Source organism: Vulpes lagopus, chromosome 22 (genome assembly GCF_018345385.1).
Source record: "Vulpes lagopus strain Blue_001 chromosome 22, ASM1834538v1, whole genome shotgun sequence".
In the NCBI taxonomy this organism is placed as follows: Eukaryota; Metazoa; Chordata; class Mammalia; order Carnivora; family Canidae; genus Vulpes; species Vulpes lagopus.
The window spans coordinates 25462623-25481061 of record NC_054845.1 but is presented as its reverse complement, the minus strand read 5'-3'; the positions used below and the strand labels follow the sequence as shown (position 1 = coordinate 25481061).

At 44.4% G+C, this 18439-nt stretch overlaps 1 protein-coding gene across 1 annotated transcript in view; it reads right to left on the bottom strand.

Moving 5' to 3' along the window:
- LOC121480575 (sterol 26-hydroxylase, mitochondrial) overlaps nucleotides 1–3971 on the bottom strand; it is a 35812-nt gene extending 31841 nt beyond the window's left edge. The window contains exon 1 of the mRNA XM_041737212.1: nucleotides 3319–3971. Within this exon, the coding sequence (XP_041593146.1) occupies nucleotides 3319–3582 (264 nt within the window). The 5' untranslated portion in view covers nucleotides 3583–3971. The remainder of the gene's footprint in view (nucleotides 1–3318) is intronic.
- Nucleotides 3972–18439: the final 14468 nt, after the last annotated feature.

Genomic DNA, 18439 nt, shown 5'->3' with positions numbered 1-18439 from the left:
TTCACGTTTCATTTTTCTAGTATGCTTGGTACTATTTTAGTTGAGAAAGAGAAGGGAACTGCATTTATGGACCAGTATGATTTTCACATGTTCCAATTCCCACCATGCCCTTAAGTCCTTCAATGTTTCCCTGAGCTGACTTTATTCTTTTTCTGTGTGATATGCAGTTTTTGACAACCGAGGGTGCAGGGGATATCGTGGTCAGCCGTCCTTCAACTCCACTCCTCTGCCTTGTGCAGCCCTCAGATGGTTTAGGTGGGAGGGACCCCGATCCCAGCTTTAGGAGCGAGCCTGCATGCATCTAAGCTAATTAGAGTACACCTCTGGCCTCTGTGCTGGGTTCAGAGATGACCTATTAACCCAGGTCAGTCAACTAACTTCTGCAAGACAACAAAGCCAAGAGAACTCCAGAAATACAAAGCTATAGCTTTGATGATCTCCTGAATCTCTAGAGCAAATTATATAGCTAAAGAGCATCCAACTATTAGAATTTTTGAACTATATGAACCAATAAAGCTACTTTAAAGTTTATGCCAGGATGAGTGGCAACCAAACAAATCCTAACTGATACAAAGTGGGTCCCTGAAATGTATCCTCTTCCTCATTAGGGGCACTAACTGGGTTTTCCGGATGTGCAGCACAACACCCTTGATTAACTCACACCAGCCACATGTAGTAGAAAGGCCTAATATATTTCCCATCCGTGCCCTGGAAAGGTTCATGTGACGCCAGATCTCTGGGATACAAGGGCTGGAGCCGGGGGCTCTCCTAAACCTGGCTGCTCCTTTAAAAGACTGCACAATCCTGGGGTGCTTGGGTGGCTCAGTTGGTTAAGCAGCCAGCTCTGGATTTCAGCTCGGGTCATGATCTCAGGGTTGTGAGATGGAGCCCCACATTGGGCTCCACACTCAGTGTGGAGTCTGCTTGAGATTCTCTCTCTCCCTCTTCCTCTGCCTCTCCCCTGTCTCTCTCTCTGTATAAGATAAATAAAATAAAATAAAATAATAAAAATAAAATAAAATAAAAAGTACACATTCCTGGCTTTCTCCTGCTTCCTCCTCCACCTCCTAGGATGGTCTAGAATTTCTTTGATAGTTATTGCTCTAGAGAGAACCCTAAGCTACACCTTCCAGTAAATTCTCCTTCAGAAGTGATGAGAACTCCTTAAACCCACCCTTGGGGCATTCACTGGGCCTCTCATATTTCCAGAGGTTAAATGAAGTAGGAAAAATTTATAGGACTCTGGTTTCTTGGCTTACTTAGTTTCTTGATGCTGAGCCCAGAAGGAATGATTTTTTTTTTCACCATCCCGGAGTGCCTCAGGAGCTGCCCACCAAGTCCTGGAAACAGGTAACAGGGAAGATCCCCCCCTGTAGTAGCACCCAGGAGGGGGCAGAGAGTGTGGGATGCTCAGAAACTGGTCAGGCTAGTGCTTCCAACCCTCAGAGTCATTTCCCCCTCATCCTCAACTCTCGGTCCATTGAATAGAGGGTGGCTCTGACAGGCCATGCTGGAGCCTTTGTCTCCCGAGGGCCTCTCCACCTCTCCTGCCTGGTCCATCCTACTGCACACACCATTACCTGGGCAGTACCTGCTCAAGAGCCCACCGTGGCCCTCAAAGGAACTAGGGCTCTCAGTCTCACCTCCAAGACCCTCCTCAGAGGCTAGTCCTAGCCCAGCGCCCACAGCTCCTCTGAGTTTTTGACCGCTGCCCAGCCCAGCTACCCAGTAACCAGACTGCTCACCAGCCCAGCCAAAGGCCTGCCCACTCCTCCCGCCAACCACCGATAACCACACATGTGCCAGGAGGGCAAATGAATCAAAAGTCCCACCCCGCCCCCAACCCTGGACCAGCTTCCCCTCTCGGTACTCAAGTTCTCTATCTGAAGTTAGCTGTGTATTGACTTGTTCATACCCCTGCCCTCTTTCTTCCCCCAAAGGAGCATAGAAACCTTGGGGTGTAAGCCTCCAGCTGAGCATATAGCCCAGGAGAGCACTGGCCACCTCCCAGTGAATCCCAGCACTTGGAAAAATACTGGGGTCACAGTGGATGTGTTTATACTTTGTAATAGTCATTAGGAAGACAGGTCCCAGATGTGTTGAGCTCATTTCCCAAAACCTCTCCAACTGAACCCACATCGGGATTTCCAATCTCTGTCCGTTCACAGTGGGATCTCCACCCATCGCTGCCTCAACCAGGGTTCCACTGAATAAACTCTTCTTCCTATTTAAAAAAAAAAAAAAAGGGATCCTTGGGTGGCGCAGCTGTTTAGCACCTGCCTTTGGCCCAGGGCGTGATCCTGGAGACCCGGGATCGAATCCCACGTCAGGCTCCCTGCATGGAGCCTGCTTCTCCCTCTGCCTATGTCTCTGCCTCTCTCTCTCTCTCTCTGTGTGTGTGTGTGTGTGACTATCATGAATAAATAAATAAAATCTTTAAAAAAATATATTAAAAAAAAACTCTTCTTCCTGGACATGGATTCCTTAATAACAACACCAACAAAAATACACCTTTTCCGGAATGTCTATGATTTTGCTCCTTGAGAAGTGACATTTTTCTCCCTATGGCCAAGTCTGTGTCTTGCAAATCGCTAGATGTCTACCCTCCGCGAAGCCCCCTCCTTCGGGACAAGTCTGTGGTAGCCAACAGCATCGCAGAATTACACAGTGGTTCTTCCACACCTGGCCGTTTAGACACCTGTACCTGCCATTCCGTGACCAGACGGGTCCCTCCTCTCTTGACCTCTGTTCATTTTGAGCCTGGCCTCCCAAGTCACCTCCTCCCTGGTGCCCTCCTGGTGCAAACCCCTCGGGGACCTATCCATTTCAGTTTAAGCGGTTCTGACCCCCCTTTGCACATAATCCCTACAGCTCCAGTCGGTCCTCAGCTAAATTCTCAACATCTGGAGAATTAGGCCTTTCCACTAAAAATCTGATATATGCTTCTACCTTTATTCTTTTTTCTCCCTCTGGATTCATTTTCCTGATATTTTGTATCTTTTAACCTTTTGAAAAAACCAAACGGCTTCATCAGATTTTCTGATTTCCCAATAAGTGCGTTGAATGCTGTACATTTTCACATGTTACTGTGTTGGCCATTCCAACAAGATTCAATACACATTCTCTCTTTTTGTAGTTCAAATCCCAGTAGTTTGTAATTTCCATTTTGATTTTCTTCTTTCTTCACTTTGTTCCCCGCCAACATCTCTCCCTCTCCGGCGTCTGGGTCCTGGCGCTCACCCCCCCCCCCGCACCCCACCGCACCCCCCGCACCCCACCCCGTGGCGGGCCAGCCCCGCCCCACCCCCGCTCGGGTACCTGGAGCTTGTGTAACCGCAGAACGTAGCCTTGCCCTAACAGCTGGAATAAGAAGCGCAGCTGCCCGGGGCCTGGAAGCTCCTCCAGCGTCCGCAGCCTCCGGTCGCCAGGCCCGTTTCCAGGAGACTCGGCGGTGGCCGGGACGGCGGCGGGGATCGCGGCCTTGGCTCTGGCCCCGCGTGGGCAGAGGCCGGCCGGGGCCCCCCGCGCCCCGCGCAGCGCCCCCCGCAGCCTCGCGCCCCGCAGCGCCGCCAGCCGATCCATGGCCCGCGCCGCCGCGCGTCGGGACCGCGAGTGAGCAGCGCCCGAGCCGCTCGCAGCCCGATCCAGAGGGGCGGGTTCAAGGGCGCGGGGGCCGGGGGTGGGGCGGGCCAGGCCCCTCTGCTCGCTTCGCCCCGCGGTCCCCCGACGGCGAGGAGCTAACCGACGCGCCAGCCTCCTCCTCCCGCCGCAAGCCGAGGGCGCGCCCCGGATGCAGCGGCCCCGCGGCCCTCGCCGCGACTCCCCGCCTTCCCTTGCTCCCAGGGCTTTGCACAGTGCACAGCAAGGTCTCGGGAGCTGGGGCCGCCTCCACCGCCGGGAAGCCCCAGCCCGGGAGCCGGGCCTCTCGCGGGCCTTTCCTAATGCCCCCAACCCCGGGTGATGCCCGGAGTCGGAGTGTCCAGGGAGGACAGAAAAGAAAAGCAAAGGGGGAAAAAAAAGAAAAAAAAAAAAAAAAAAAAAAAAAAAAGAAGAAGAAGAAGAAGGAGGAGGAAGTAAGCAAAGCAGAGCAAAGCAAAAGAAAAACACACCGGTCCGGTGTCCAAGGTCATCTGATTCCTGGAGGGTGAAAGGCAAACAAACATTTAAATATTAGGGATTTACTAATGCAGTTCTAGAGGCCCCCCACCCCCACTCCTAAGTCGGCCAAGGCAGGGTTTTTCAGACCGCAGGTTGAGCCCAGATTTAGGGACTGTGGCCGTTTTTTTTTTTTTTTTTTTTTTTTTTAATAAGATGGAAAAGAATTAAATAGTACAGGAAATACGGCCAAGAAGAAAGAGTGGTGTTTCATGAATCTTTTGTTTCGTGTATATTGAAAGTCTACTGAATAGTTATTTCTATTTCAGAAAGTTAAAATCAGGATGGAAAAACTTGTTTTAAGAATATTGGAAGGAGGGCAACCCTGGTGGCTTAGCGGTTTAGCGCCGCTTGTAGCCCCGGGGTGTGATCCTGGAGACCCAGAATCGAGTCCCACGTCGGGCTCCCCGCATGGTGCCTTCTTCTCCCTCTGTCTGTGTCTCTGCCTCTCTCTCTCTCTGTCTCTATGAATAAATAAATAAAATCTTAAAAAAAAATATCGGAAAGAAAAAAAAAGAATATTGGAAGAATTGGTTATTTATTAGGAATCAGAGGAAGAATGGGGCATATAAGGTTCAAAGGGGCAACAATTAGAGGGTCAGTTAATGTGGCTTGGTGTGGATTTACGATTTTATTTATCCCATTTGGGACCATAGAGTTTCTCAAAACTGTGACTAAAATCTTTCATCAGTTTGGGAGTTTTTAAGACATTATCAGTTCAAACATTTTTTTCTACCCTATTCTTTTCCTCCACCCCCTTTCTAGGACTCCAGATTATACATATGTTAGACCTTCTAACTGATCCTTCCCGTCTCTTACCCTCTCTTCTGCATTTTTTAAATTTTTTTAAGCAGGCTGCATGCCCAGGGTGGAGCCCAATATGGGGCTTGAACTCAGGACACTGACATCAAGACCTTAGCTGAGATCAAGAATTGGTCACTTACTGGACTGAGCCACCCAGGTGCCCCTCTTCTGCATTTTAAAAAATTCTCCTGTCTATTCTAGCTCATTAATTCTCTCTTCTGCTGTGTATAACCTATTAAATCTGTCCACTGAATTCTCAATTTCAGGTATTGTGTTTTTCAGTTTTTAATTTCGATTAGTTTTTTTCAAATTTATGTCTTTTTTTGTATTTCTAGTTTTATGTCAGAATTCATAGTTTTATCTCTTAATATCCCTTTATATTGTGTGAACACAGTTTTTTAAAGAATTATGATTAATAACTCCAACATCTGAATTCTCCCTGAGGCGATTTCTTTTGTCCATTGTTCCTACTAGGTTTTGTTCATGTTGCCATATTTCTTCCTGGGCCTGGTTGCTTTTGATTGGTGTGCCAGAAAAAATGAATTAAGTTTCTGGTGGAACTCATTTAAGTTTAGGATGATTTCATTTTCCTCAGGCAAGGTTTACTTTCCTTTCTGACAGCTGCCTGAAGGCACAAGCAACCTAGGATCCACCTAATTCAGTTTGGGGAGTGAGATGCTTTGAAACCAGGCTGCAATCCTTTAGAAAGCCAGTCTAATCCAGTCCTTAATCCTTGAGGATCTCAACCCAAAGTTTGGGTATAAGAGATCGTGGATCCCAGTATTACACTCAGCTTCCTCCAATGAAAATGGGAAATACCACTAATAGGAAAGTAGTACCTAATACCTAACTTACCTCTGAGTTTCTGTCTTCCAGTTCCTGTCTGGTTTTTGTCTGTTACCTTGTGTGTTCGCTGATGCTGGTGCTTCAAGTAAATGCTTGACATATTCGTAGTCATAGCTTTCCTAGCTATCCTTAGAGAGTCTAGTATTAGCAGAAGTAAAAAATCTGATATATGCTTCTACCTTTATTCTTTTTTATCCCTCTGGATTCATTTTCCTGATATTTTGTATCTATTAACCTTTTAAAAAACCAAACCGCTTCATCAGATTTTCTTTTTTTTTTTTTTCATCAGATTTTCTGATTTCCCAATAAGTGCGTTGAATGCTGTACATTTTCACATGTTACTGTGTTGGCCATTCCAACAAGATTCAATACACATTCTCTCTTTTTGTAATCGTTCAAATCCCAATAGTTTGTAATTTCCATTTTGATTTTCTTTTTAAGCTAAGAGTCATACAAAAAGGCAATTTTGTTCTCCTGCAAATAGTTGCAGTTTTGTTTTTTTGTTTTGAAAAGTTCCATTCCTTTGTTATTGATTTATAGGTATTACATTGTGGTCAGAGTGTATGGGTTCTGCTTTTTAGAATTATTGAAATGTTTTTATAAGTCTCATAATTGCTTTTTTCTGAGCATCTCATATGGTTTTTTAAAAATATGTATTCTCTGTTTATTAACTTAATTTTGTTATTCAGATCCTCTATAACCTTACTTTTGTCTACTTGATTTGTTAACTTCTTCTTCTTTTTTTTTTTTTTTAAGATTTTAGTTCTTTATTCATGAGAGATGGAGAGAGAGAGGCAGAGACACAGGCAGAGGGAGAAGCAGGCTCCATGCAGGGAGCCCGATGTGGGACTCGATCCCAGGACTCTGGGATCAGGCCCTGGGCTGAAGGCAGGCGCCAAACCGCTGAGCCACCCAGGTGCCCCTGATATGTTAACTTCTGAGAGAGGCTCATTTAAGGGTCCTCAAAATAGTATATATTTGTGGATTCGTCAAGTTTTCCTGTATTTCCGACAGGTTTTGTTGTTATTGTTGTTGCTTTGGGGTTTTTTTTAGATCTTATTGATTTATTCACGAGAGACACACAGAGAGAGGCAGAGACACAGGCAAAGGGAGAAGCAGGCTCATTGCAGGGCACCTGATGCGGGACTTGATCCCAGGATCCCAAGATCACATCCAGAGCCAAAGGCTCAACCACTAAGCTACCCAGGCATCCCACTGACAGTTTTTGTTTTACATTTTGGAATCTGTCGTTAGAGTCATAAAGGTTCATGACTATTATATATTCTTGATGGATAGCACCTGTCATAAATCTGAAAAATTGTTTTGGATTTAGTTTGTTTGATTTTAATATTGTTACTCCTACTTTATTTTTTATTCATGTTTGATGTACCTTTATTCATCCCTTTATTTTTAGTTATTCTAAGTTATTTTGATTTAGAAGTATCTTGTAAATACCAAGTAGCTGGATTTTTTTCTTACCCAGGAAGAGAAACTTTAAATAGCAAAAAATATTTTTATAATTTGAATGAAGCTTAAAACTAAATAAATGAAACTGAATAAAATTACGACATAACAAATGGGTAATTCAGAAGAGGAAATATGAATGAAAAATGTTCAACTTCACTTACAATGAAAGAAAGACGAATCTGAACTACGTAAGAGTTCATTTTTCACCTATAGTTTGGCAAAGATCAAAAGCTTGCTATCTATGAAGGTATAAGGAAACAAACTCTTAATCATGGTTCAAAGGAATACAAATTGCTACAGAGCATTTGAAGTTTAAAGTGCCCTTACCTTATGAACCAGTAATCCTACTTGCAGAGATTTTTTTCTACAAATATACTTGCACATTTGCAAAATCACAAATACAGAAGGATATTTATTACAGCATTGCTTGAAAAGATAAAATTTTAGAAGCAACATAAACATCCATGAGTAGAGGACTAATGAGGTAAATTAAGCTTAATCCACACACTGAAATCATTTGCATTTGCATATCACTGAAAACAAGGATACAGCTCTCTATATACTGATATGCAACAAAATCTTTTTTCTTTTTTTAAGATTTTATTTGTTTATTTGACACACACAGAGTGTGTTAGCACAAACGGGGAGCGGCAGGCAGAGGGAAAGGGAGAAGCAGACTCCCCTCCGAGCAGGGAGCCCAATGCGGGGCTCTATCTCAGGACTCTGGGATCATAACCTGAGCCGAAGGCCAATGCTTAACCGACTGAGCCACCCAGGAGCTCTAATAGACAAAAAGTTTTAAGACATATATTTTTTTAAGTAAAAAGAGCAAGATGCAAAACTGTGTTGTAGTAGGGTATAGGCTACCCTATGATTATGCCAATGTTGGCACATGCATAGACCATCTCTGAAAGGATACACAGGATATTACTTTTGTAATAGAATCTACCTCAAAGAACAAAGGTGGCAAGGACGCAATTTCCCACCACACTCTCTTGGACTCTTTGAATTATGCAATATGTACATGTCCTAACTTTTTCAAGTGGCTTATTTAAAAGTCACATAGCAAGGTCATTTTCTTTTCACCTTTCTGAAAACTCGTTTCCCAAAGTGATGTCTGGCTATTATCTTGGTCACTTTGGTCCTCATCAGAGCCAAAAGCCTTAGTGAAAGCAATAATCATGTATTAAAATAATTAAAATAATTAAAGCCACACATATACACATAGGCATATTTTTTTCTTTCTTTCCTTCTTGTTTTCTTTCTATTTTCAATAGGGGGGGATTTCTAGAAAGAAGTATATTGGGGAAAATGTGTAATTGAAGATATCCATGAATTAAGTATATTGGGGAAAATGTGTAATTGAAGATATCCATGAATTAAGGTCAAATAGTGTGAATAAAAATTGGTTTGAGGGGTGCCTGGGTGGCTCAGTCCGTTAAGTGTTGGACTCCTGATTTCGGCTCAGGTCATGATCTCAAGGTCTTAGAATTTCCTTTAGATTCTCCTTTCTCCCTCTCCCCTCTGCCCCTCCTCACCCCAAAATATTGAGATGTGAGAGAAGGTAAAAACTGGTCTGATTCTTCTAACTCATACATTTTTGTGTGTGATTTCGAAAACTAAAATAAACAAGAATTTCCCAGACCTTCTGAAAGTAGTGAATTTATGTTTGCGCTGCTTGCAAAGGCTTTGAATTATACAGCAAAACATCCCCAAAGGAAAAATCACCCATAATCTCACCACATGAAAAGTTGATATAATGTAACAAAATAAAAGACCTCTGCTCTCTTTGGCCAATTTTATTCCCTCAGAATGAAGCACTGCTCGTAGGTAAGTACATACTCTTTCAGACCTTATTCCACATTTACAAATCTTTTTTCATGTATAAGTAAAAGAATCAGACTGATACATTAACATGAATTCCTTTAAATATTATAAAGGCTCAGGGTTTCTAAAAAAAATGTATTCTTATTGACCATTTCTATTTCTCTATGAAGTCCTTAATTATATTCTTTGATCTTTTTCCCATTGGGTTTTTTGGGTCTTTCTTAGTGTGTTGGTGTTCTTGCCCTATTTTGGGAGATTAACCTTGGTCTGTATGTATTACAAGTATTTTCTCCTGCTGGTCTGTTCCCTATATCTTGGTTATATTTGAGGCATCTTTGGTTAATTTCTGTGTGGTCCAATCTGGAATTTTTTTCTTTTATGACCTCTTGGTTCCAATATCTCTTACTTGGGACTACCCCAAGATTCTTAGTGGAAAAAACTTTCATATATTTTACCTTATATTTGACAGTTTTGTCTTTATATGCTACACATTTTCTTCACAATGAGCAATCTAATCCATCTGGCATTAATTTTCATTTCTGATGTGACCTAGGGTGTTAACGTATCTAATTATTCCAACGTCATTAAATTAAATGACATCTAATTATTCCAACATGATTTATTATATAATAGATTTGGAGTTTGCTAGATGCTTCCATCTCCTCTCTGGGAGTAGCATTCTTTAACCTACAAGGCTTAGCAGATTTGATCTTCCATTTCACTCCAGAACATTCCTTTGGGGCCATGTAGCTTTCAGATGCTGTCCTCTGGATCATCTTCTGATATTACAATGACCACTTGCAGCTTAGAGTTACAGTTCACCCAAGGGTGACCCTCCATCTTTCACTGGAGGCCAGGAGAAGATGGGAAGGGACATCCCCTTCCACGTCATGCCACTCTGCCTCTTTAGTGTTCACAAGACCAACATAGCAGGCGGCATATGTTCCTTTAGCAAAAAGGACATTTCCAGAAGGGAAGTACTACATAGGAGAATCAAACATTCTCCTTCATGTTGCTCAAGGGTGGGCAGCTGGTGCCCTAGACCTTCGTGACTTGGTGCTTCAGAGGCTTCTTCTTCTTCTTTTTTTTTTTTTTTTAAGATTTTATTTATTTATTTGACAGAGCGAGAACACAAGCAGAGGGAGAGGGAGAAGCAGGCTTCCCACTGAGCAGGGAGCCGGATGTGGGGCGCAATCCCAAGACCCTGGGATCATGACTTGAGCTGAAGGCAGATACTTAACTGACCAAGCCACTGAGGTGCTGCCTCTTTTTAAAAAGATTTCCAGCTCACAGCAATTTATGGGACTACCACAGCCTCCTTGAATAGTTAGAGGTCATTACACTTCTCCAAGTAAGAAAAATGAAGTTCAGAGAGGTGAAAAGGAGGTGGTCGAGCCAGACTTCGCATGAACCCAGGACTTCAGGTAGTGAGCTTAGTGTTCTTTCTGCTAGGTTTGTGGTGAGAGGGGAGCGACGACGTTGTTCGAACATTTCTACCGCAAAAATGGGAATGATGAGGAGCTCACTATTACCCTGATAACCAGAGGCTGGATGATGGTCCATAAGAAGGTAGGACCCCTAGCCTGGCCCCACATAAAGACATCTGCCTGGAGCAAACAGTGCCCTCCAGTCCTTGTGACCCGAGCATCTGTGGGTGTGGTGGCTCACTGTTACCCCAACCAGTGCTGCCGTGCTGAGGCCTCCAGAAGTTACCTCAAGGATACGTGCTGGCCTTCTGAATCTGGACAAGCTCTTATCTGGAATTCTATTTTGTTTTGTTTTTAAAATATATTTATGTATTTATTTGAGGGAGAGCACAAGGAGAGGGACGGTCAGAGGGAGATGGAGAAGCAGACTCTCCACTGAGCAGGGAGCCTGACCTGGGGCTTGATCCCATGACCCTCGGATCATGATCAGAGCCAAAGGCAGACACTTAACCAACTGAGCCATCCAGGTGCCCCGTGGAATTCCATTTTGCATCCAAAAGTTATCCTCAGTAAATTTATGGATGCCTGCTGCTGTATAATAAAGAATTTTTCTGGTCTTTGTCCCAGGTTCCTCAGGGACAGTGTCTAGCTCTTGAAATTCTATGAGTGGTAGGAGTGTCTACGATCCATTGTTGTTCACAGTGGATCCTTAGATAATTCCAGGGTGGGGACTGGTCATGCTGGAGAGCTTGGTCATATGATTAGATCCTGGCTAAGTTATGAAACACCAATAAAAGAACTCTGACACCAAAGCTCAGTTGAGCTTCCTGGTCGGTAAGCACATGAATATGCTGGGAGGGTGACGCCTCCTGATTCCATGGACAGAGGACTTGACAGCTTCATGTTCAAGACACTCCTAGACTCCATCCTATAGGTCTCTTCTTTTGTCTGGTCTTGATTCAGATGATTATAACATACCTGTACTTTAAAAAAAATGTGTTTATTTATTTATTTTAGAGAGAGTGTGTGTGTATGAGTGGTGGAGAGGGGCAGAAGGAGAGGGAGAGAGAATCCTCAAGCCGACTCACTGTTGATCATGGAGCCCAACCCAGGGCTTGATCCCAGGACCCTGAGATCATGACCTGAGCCAAAATAGACAGTTTGCTGCTTAACCAACTGAGCCACCCAGGTGTCCCAATAAAACCGTAATTTTTAAAAAAGATTTTGTTTATTTATTCATGAGAGACACACACAGAGAGAGAGGCAGAGACACAGGCAGAGGGAGAAGCAGGCTCCATGCAGGGAGCCCGATGTGGGACTCGATCCCAGGACTCCAGGGTCACATCCTGGGCTGAAGGCAGGTGCTGAACCACTGAGCCAGCCAGGGGTCCCCTAAAACTGTAATTTTATGTATAGAACTTTCCCCAGTTCTGTGAGTCTTCCTAGTGAACTATCAAATCTCATAGGGTTGTGGGAACCCTTGGATTTGTACCCAGTTGATCAGAAGCATAGGTGGCTTGGGGACCCCCAAAGTAGCAGATGGCATCTGAAATGAGGGCAGTCTTGTTGGGAGACTGGCCTCTTGTAAAGTCTGTGCTAACTGCAGGTAGTTAGTGTCAGAATTGCAGTGTCGTACCTACCCCTTCTCTGTGGTTAAGCAATCACGCTGTGCCCAGTGCCTGTGAGGGTCCCAACCTGGTCTTCAGCTGCTGTTGGCTCAGGCTGCCATTAACGGAAATATCCTCATTTCTGCCTGGCTGCAAACTCCTCTCCTCTTTCTGACCAAAGGGCTCTTAGGTACAGTTCCCACTCACTCTTTCCTCACCCAACACACACATCTTCTCCTACTTCTACATCTTATATGGGCTCCTGGGAGCATCTGGGTCTTCCTGAACTCAGGCAAAGAGAACTTGAATGTTCATCTCAGCCCCATCTGCCTACATATCCCATATGTCCTCATATTGGGCATGAAGGAATCTCTGGGACTTCCCTTCCAGGAGGCTGGTGCAAGGCTTTTCTGTTCTCTGATTCTCCAGATCATTGGCAGAGGAGAAGTACAGGACACAGGCCCCAATCTCAGAGACACACATCAGTCTAGAAGAAGGAGGAGGAGGAAGAGAAGAAGGGGATGGGAGAAGGAGGAAGAATTAACATTTGAGGACTTACTGTGTGCCAGGCACTGGTCTGAGACTTTCCTAATATTAAATCCATTGGATTCCCGCATCAGCACTACAGTTTACATTATTATCCCAATATTTTAGAAAGCAGAGGGGTACAGATTAAAAATAATCTGCCCAAGTCACACAGCCAGTAAAATCAGAGCCCAGAATTCCAAAACCGAAAGTTGCCATGATCACCAACGCTTGTCATGAGCACATATGCGCAGCATCATTTCCGCATGTCAGTTTTGTTCAGTCATAAAGGCAGGTTAACATGACTGTAAAGCAGAGTCAGGATTCCAAACCCAAGGACATCTCACCACATGTTTAACTTGGCTTCTTTCTTAACACAAAGAGGGGCACCTGGGTGGCTCATTTGGTTAAGTCTCTCTCTCTCTCTCTCTCTTTTAAGATTTTATTTATTCATTATTCACCTGAGAGAGAGAAAGCAAGCTTGTGTGCAAGTGGCAGAGGTGGGGGGGTAGGGAGCAGAGGGAGAAGGAGAAGCAGACTCCCCACTAAGCAGGGAGCCCAATGAGAGGCTCGATCCCAGGACCCACAGAGATCATGTCCTGAGCTGAAGGCAGACACTCAACCAACCGAGCCACCCAGGCGCCCCAAGTGTTTGACTCTTGATCCCAGATGAGTTCAAGCCCTGTGATGGGTGTGGAGCCTCCTTTAAAAAAAAAAAAAAAAGTCACGCAAGGCTCAAGGCAAGTCACACAACAAACAAGATAGAACAGGGGTTGGAAGTTAATGAACCAAAAGCGAAGTCAGTCTGAACCGCCCCTGAGATAAGGCCTCAGATAAGGCCTCCGTCTGGTCCAGGTCAGCTCTCCGCACTTACTGCTCATTGTGTTCAAGCCGTGAAGGATCTCGGTTCTCTCCGAGACCTATTGGGCAGAGCCTTTGGCAGCTGCTGCCTTTTTTAAGTGGTCAGACATAGAGGAGTCAGTGTCTAGAGAGTCTGACCGTTTGCTGGAAAAGTCTTTTTTAACAGGGATTTGGTCAGTGTCGGGCCCTTGCAGACCGCCTCTGTTTCTACTGGTTATCAGTTCCGGTGCGTCCTCAGCTGTGGCCCGGCTCGGTATCTGGTCTGAGCTGCAATGCCCTGCGTGGCCTGCACCATTGCTCCACACAGGCCACTGCTTGACATGAGTGACTCCATCTTGCTCTCTGCGGTGCTCTGTACTGACTTCCTTTCACCAGGCCTCCTCGCCATTGCCTCCCCTTCTGCCACCTAAGGTAACAAATACATATTTTTCTAAATATCTCATAACATGTATAAGCTTGAAATTTTGTGAACAAATAAATGACTATCTTCTTCTCCCTAAAATCTTTCCCTAAAAGGAATGAGATAAAACACTCCGGCCACTGCTTCCTTGATGGGTGAGGGCCACCCGATGAAAAGGGAACCACTGGGAGTGTTGCTATACTCTGACACTTGAATGGGGCTCCCTAGCCTGACACAAAAGAGTTCCTGGAGACAGGAGACAGTTTGACATGGTGGAAAGAGCAAGGGTTGTGTTAAAATGCTCACAACGTGGGGTGCATCTGCCTTCCGTTCAGGTCATGATCCCGGGGTCCTGGGATTGAGCCTGCCCCCACCCCCAACCCGGTTAGACTCCCTGCTGGGGTGGGGGGGCCTGCTGCTCCCTCTCCTCCCCACTCTTGCTCTCTCTCCCTATCCCTGTCTCTCTCTCTCTCTCTCTCAAGTAAATAAATAAAATCTTTGTTTAAAAATGCTCACGTTTCATTAAGAAGAAACAAAAACATGTTATGAAACTATTTCAACAATTTGTCTCTCTCCCTCCCTCCCTCTCTCCCCCTCACACACAAAATTGGAAATACACACACCAAAATTAATAATGGTGATAAATTGGATGTGGCTTATATTCTTTATCCTTTTCTGCAAGCTGCCTTGATTTTTAAAATGAATTTCTTTATATGAAGAAGAAAAATGTTCAGGACAGTAAAGCACATAGAGTCCTGGCTTTGTTACTTACTAGCCATGAGACTTTGGGGAAGTTATGTAACCCCTTGAGCAAGCCTCAGTTCTTAAGGAATGAAGTAAGAATAATACATAGCAAATTTCCAGGGCTGTTGTGAGGATGAAAGATAACATAAATCAAGTTCATCACTAGATTAATTATTATCATTACTGTCATATACCAGGGCATCGTGTTTAATCTATAACCAGGGCTCTGTTTATTTTTTTTTAAGATTTTATTTATTTATTCATGAGAGACACACAGAACACACCCTGGCCTGAAGGCGGGCGCCAAACCACTGAGCCACCCAGGGATCCCCATCTGTTCACTTCTTTTAATGAATGGATATAAAAGTATTGGGATGCCTGGGTGATTCAGCGGTTGGGTACCTGCCTTCTGCTCAGGGTGTGATCCTGGAGTCCCAGGATCAAGTCCTACATCGGGCTCCCTGCATGGAGCCTGTTTCTCCCTCTGCCTGCGTCTCTGCCTCTCTCTGTGTGTCTCTCATGAATAAATATAAAAAATCTTTTTTTTAGAAAAAGAAAGAAAGAAAGAAAGAAAGAAAGAAAGAAAGAAAGAAAGAAAAAGAAAGAAAGAAAAGTATTGATTCAGGAGGCCCGGGGTAAGACTGGAATTCTCCATTTGTAACAAGCTCCTAGGTAATGACAAGACATCTGGTCCATAGACCACATTTTGAGTCACAGGTCTGGAGGGATGAAGACACTGAGGGAAAAGAAGGTATAGCTGATCACTGCAAGTATTTTCAACTGGGGAGCATTGGGAAATTCTGGAAACAGGCAGAAGGTTGAAAGTCCAGGCTTTAATTTCAAGGAGAACCACTTAGGAGAGATGGAGAAAGTACAAAGAATGTTGGCAGAACTTATGGGGGCCTTCAGCACACAGCCAGTTTCTCCTTCAGGACATTTGCCAGATTCTAGGGTTGCAAAGTGAGAGATTGAAAATCTAAGAAGAAAAGCCTCCCCAAAGCAGAGCATTGCTTTTAGCAGCCTTGCCATATGCATAGAATTAAAAATATTAATTTTAAATAAGAGGTTCTGCTCACCCAATTCCCATGTGTCCCTGGGATGGGGAATACACCACCAAATGGTGCTTGGATGCCAGCTGGGTGTCCTACAGTTCAACCCGATTCTGACACTAGGTGCCCAGAGATAGCATCAGATTCCACAGCTTAGGAGCTCAGTCCCACCAAACAGCCCCCCACCCCTGCATGTGCAATTGCAAGCCCAGGTTATCTGTACTTCTGACCACCCAGCTACAGCCTGGAGGTTCCCATGGCCTCCTCCTTAGACTTCAGATGCCAGCCATGAATTCAGGTAGTTAGTTGTCTGTACTTCTGACCAACTAGCTGTAAATCAGAGGGTTCTAAGTTTGGGGCTTTGATTAATTTGCCAGAGCAGTTCACTGAACTCAGGAAACCCAGTCACTCATGAGATCGCTAGTTTATTACAAAGAATTTTAAAGGAGATAAATCAACAGCCAGACGAAGAGAAACATAGGACAACATCCAGAACAAAGGAGCCTCTGTCCCCGTGGACTTTGAGCCCAGCACAGAGGCATGTGGAAGCCTTCTGGTTCTCCAAACTGGAAGCTCTCCAAACCCCATCCTTTGGGTTTTTTACGGAGGCTTCATTACAGAGGCATGTTGGTGAAATCATTGGCTGTTGGTGATTGATTCCACCTCCAGCCCCACTCCCCTCCCTGGGAATCAGGGGTTGGGACTGGAAGTTCCAATCCTCTATTCCTGGTTGGTTCCCCCTGGCGACCAGCCTCCCCTCTTAGGTGCTTTCCAAAAGTCCCTTTATGAATGTAAACCCAATTGGGGTGCAAAGGGCTCGTGAGGAATAGCCAGACACTCGTTGTACCTTTATGGCTTAGGAGTGATTTCGGGAACTGAGGACAAGAGAGCAAATGTTGTAACAAAAGATTGTCCCACTGCTCTTATTGCTCAGGAAATTCCAAGGGTCCTAGGAGCTGTGAGCCAGGAGCCACGGATGAAGAATATGTTTTGGTCATCTGCGTGATATATATATCATAAATCACAATGTCATAGTAATAATAATGCAAAAGGCAGGAAGGTAACTGGAGCTAACGTGTTCTAACATACTGAGCATGACACTTTAAAACCAGTCATGTGTATTAGATTTCTGCTATTGCTACAAAACAAACTGTCCAAATAATTAGCAACTTAAAACAACAACTGCCGTGTTACAGGTTCGAATTCTGTGAGTCAGGGGATCGGGAGTGGGCACAGTGGGAATCGCTCGTTTCTGTTCTATGATGTGTGAGAGCTCAGGCTGAAGGATTCAAAGGCTGAGGGCTGGAAGAATCTGGAAGTGCCCAGTGACTCAGGGGCAAGGATTGCCATCCAGAATGTCCTCACATGGCTTTTCTGTGTGGCTGGGCTTCCCAGGAGTGAAGCAGTAGGACTTACCACTACACGGCAGCCCAGGGCTCCGAGCATGAATGTTCCAAAGAATAAGACAGAAGCGGCGTGATCTTTTATTAGCCTGCTTCGAAAGTGACACAGCATCCGTTTTGCCATACGCTTTCGTCAGAGAAGTTCCATGCTCAGGGGGAGGGATGGTACACTCGAATTCCTAATGGAGGAGTGACCAGATCAGTTATAGAATTACATGAGTTTCCAAAGAAATTGTTGTGGTTCCCTTTGGGGGAAAAAACAAACAAAAAACCTCCCACTTGAGCCATCTGTTTGGGGTGATGAAATATTTGGCAGCACGTAGAGATAATGGTTATGTAATAATGTGCATGTCATTAATGCTACTGAGTTGTACATTTAAAATGGTTAAAATGGGCCAATTTTATTTTATATATATTTTACCACCAAAAAACCCCACAAAAAACAAAAAACTATAGAGAGGGAGGAAGGGAGGGGGGAAAGAAGGAAGAGACGGAGTAAAAGAAGGAAAGAAAGAGGCCCAGACTAGCCCAGGGCTGTTGGGTAACTAGGCATGACACTCCAGAGAAAAGCTGGATACTATGTTCTGGGTCCTCCCTGTGCATATAATTTGTACCCCCATGATCCTCCATCTAGAAGCTTGTTAGAGCTTTTGCAGATAGTTTGAAGGATAGGAGAGGGTTTGGCTGGACCCACGATCAAGTGTACTCACTAGAGTAAACGAGAGGCTAAGAATAAAACCAAAGGACCAACTTCCATTTCCAAACCCAGAATTTTAACAGGTTTACAAGACCAACCTTGGAAGACTAACTTACAATTCCAGCAACATTAGTGAGTTTCTCAAAATCACTTTTAATGAACAGTGACACTGAGCTGAGAGCAACTCTCCGGGGCAGAAAGATCACCAGCATAGTCTCTGGGCAGTGGCGTTGCCTGAATGATATTATGTGGGTGATTGTATAACAAGGGGGCAGTAATGCTACCAAACAATGGGTACATTGTCTGTTCAAAATGAGGAAGTGGTTTCTGGTGCTGTCATCACATATTTCGTTTTTGGTTTCTATTTTTTTGGTGGCTTTTTTTTTTTTTTTTTTTTTTTTTTTTAAGATCTGATGGCTGATGGAATTTATTTGTTACTCTTAGAAAAATCTCCTCTTGACTGGACTCAGACTTCGAGGTGGAAGGTCTCAGAGAGGACAGTCCCCGTCTCCTGGTAACCTGTTCCTGGTGCTTTTCTTTGGCCTCCTTCATTCTATTGGCCAAAGGTTTAGCATATTCTACAACCTCTTCCTTAGTTTTCTTAGTACGCTGTTCCTTCAGAGCGAT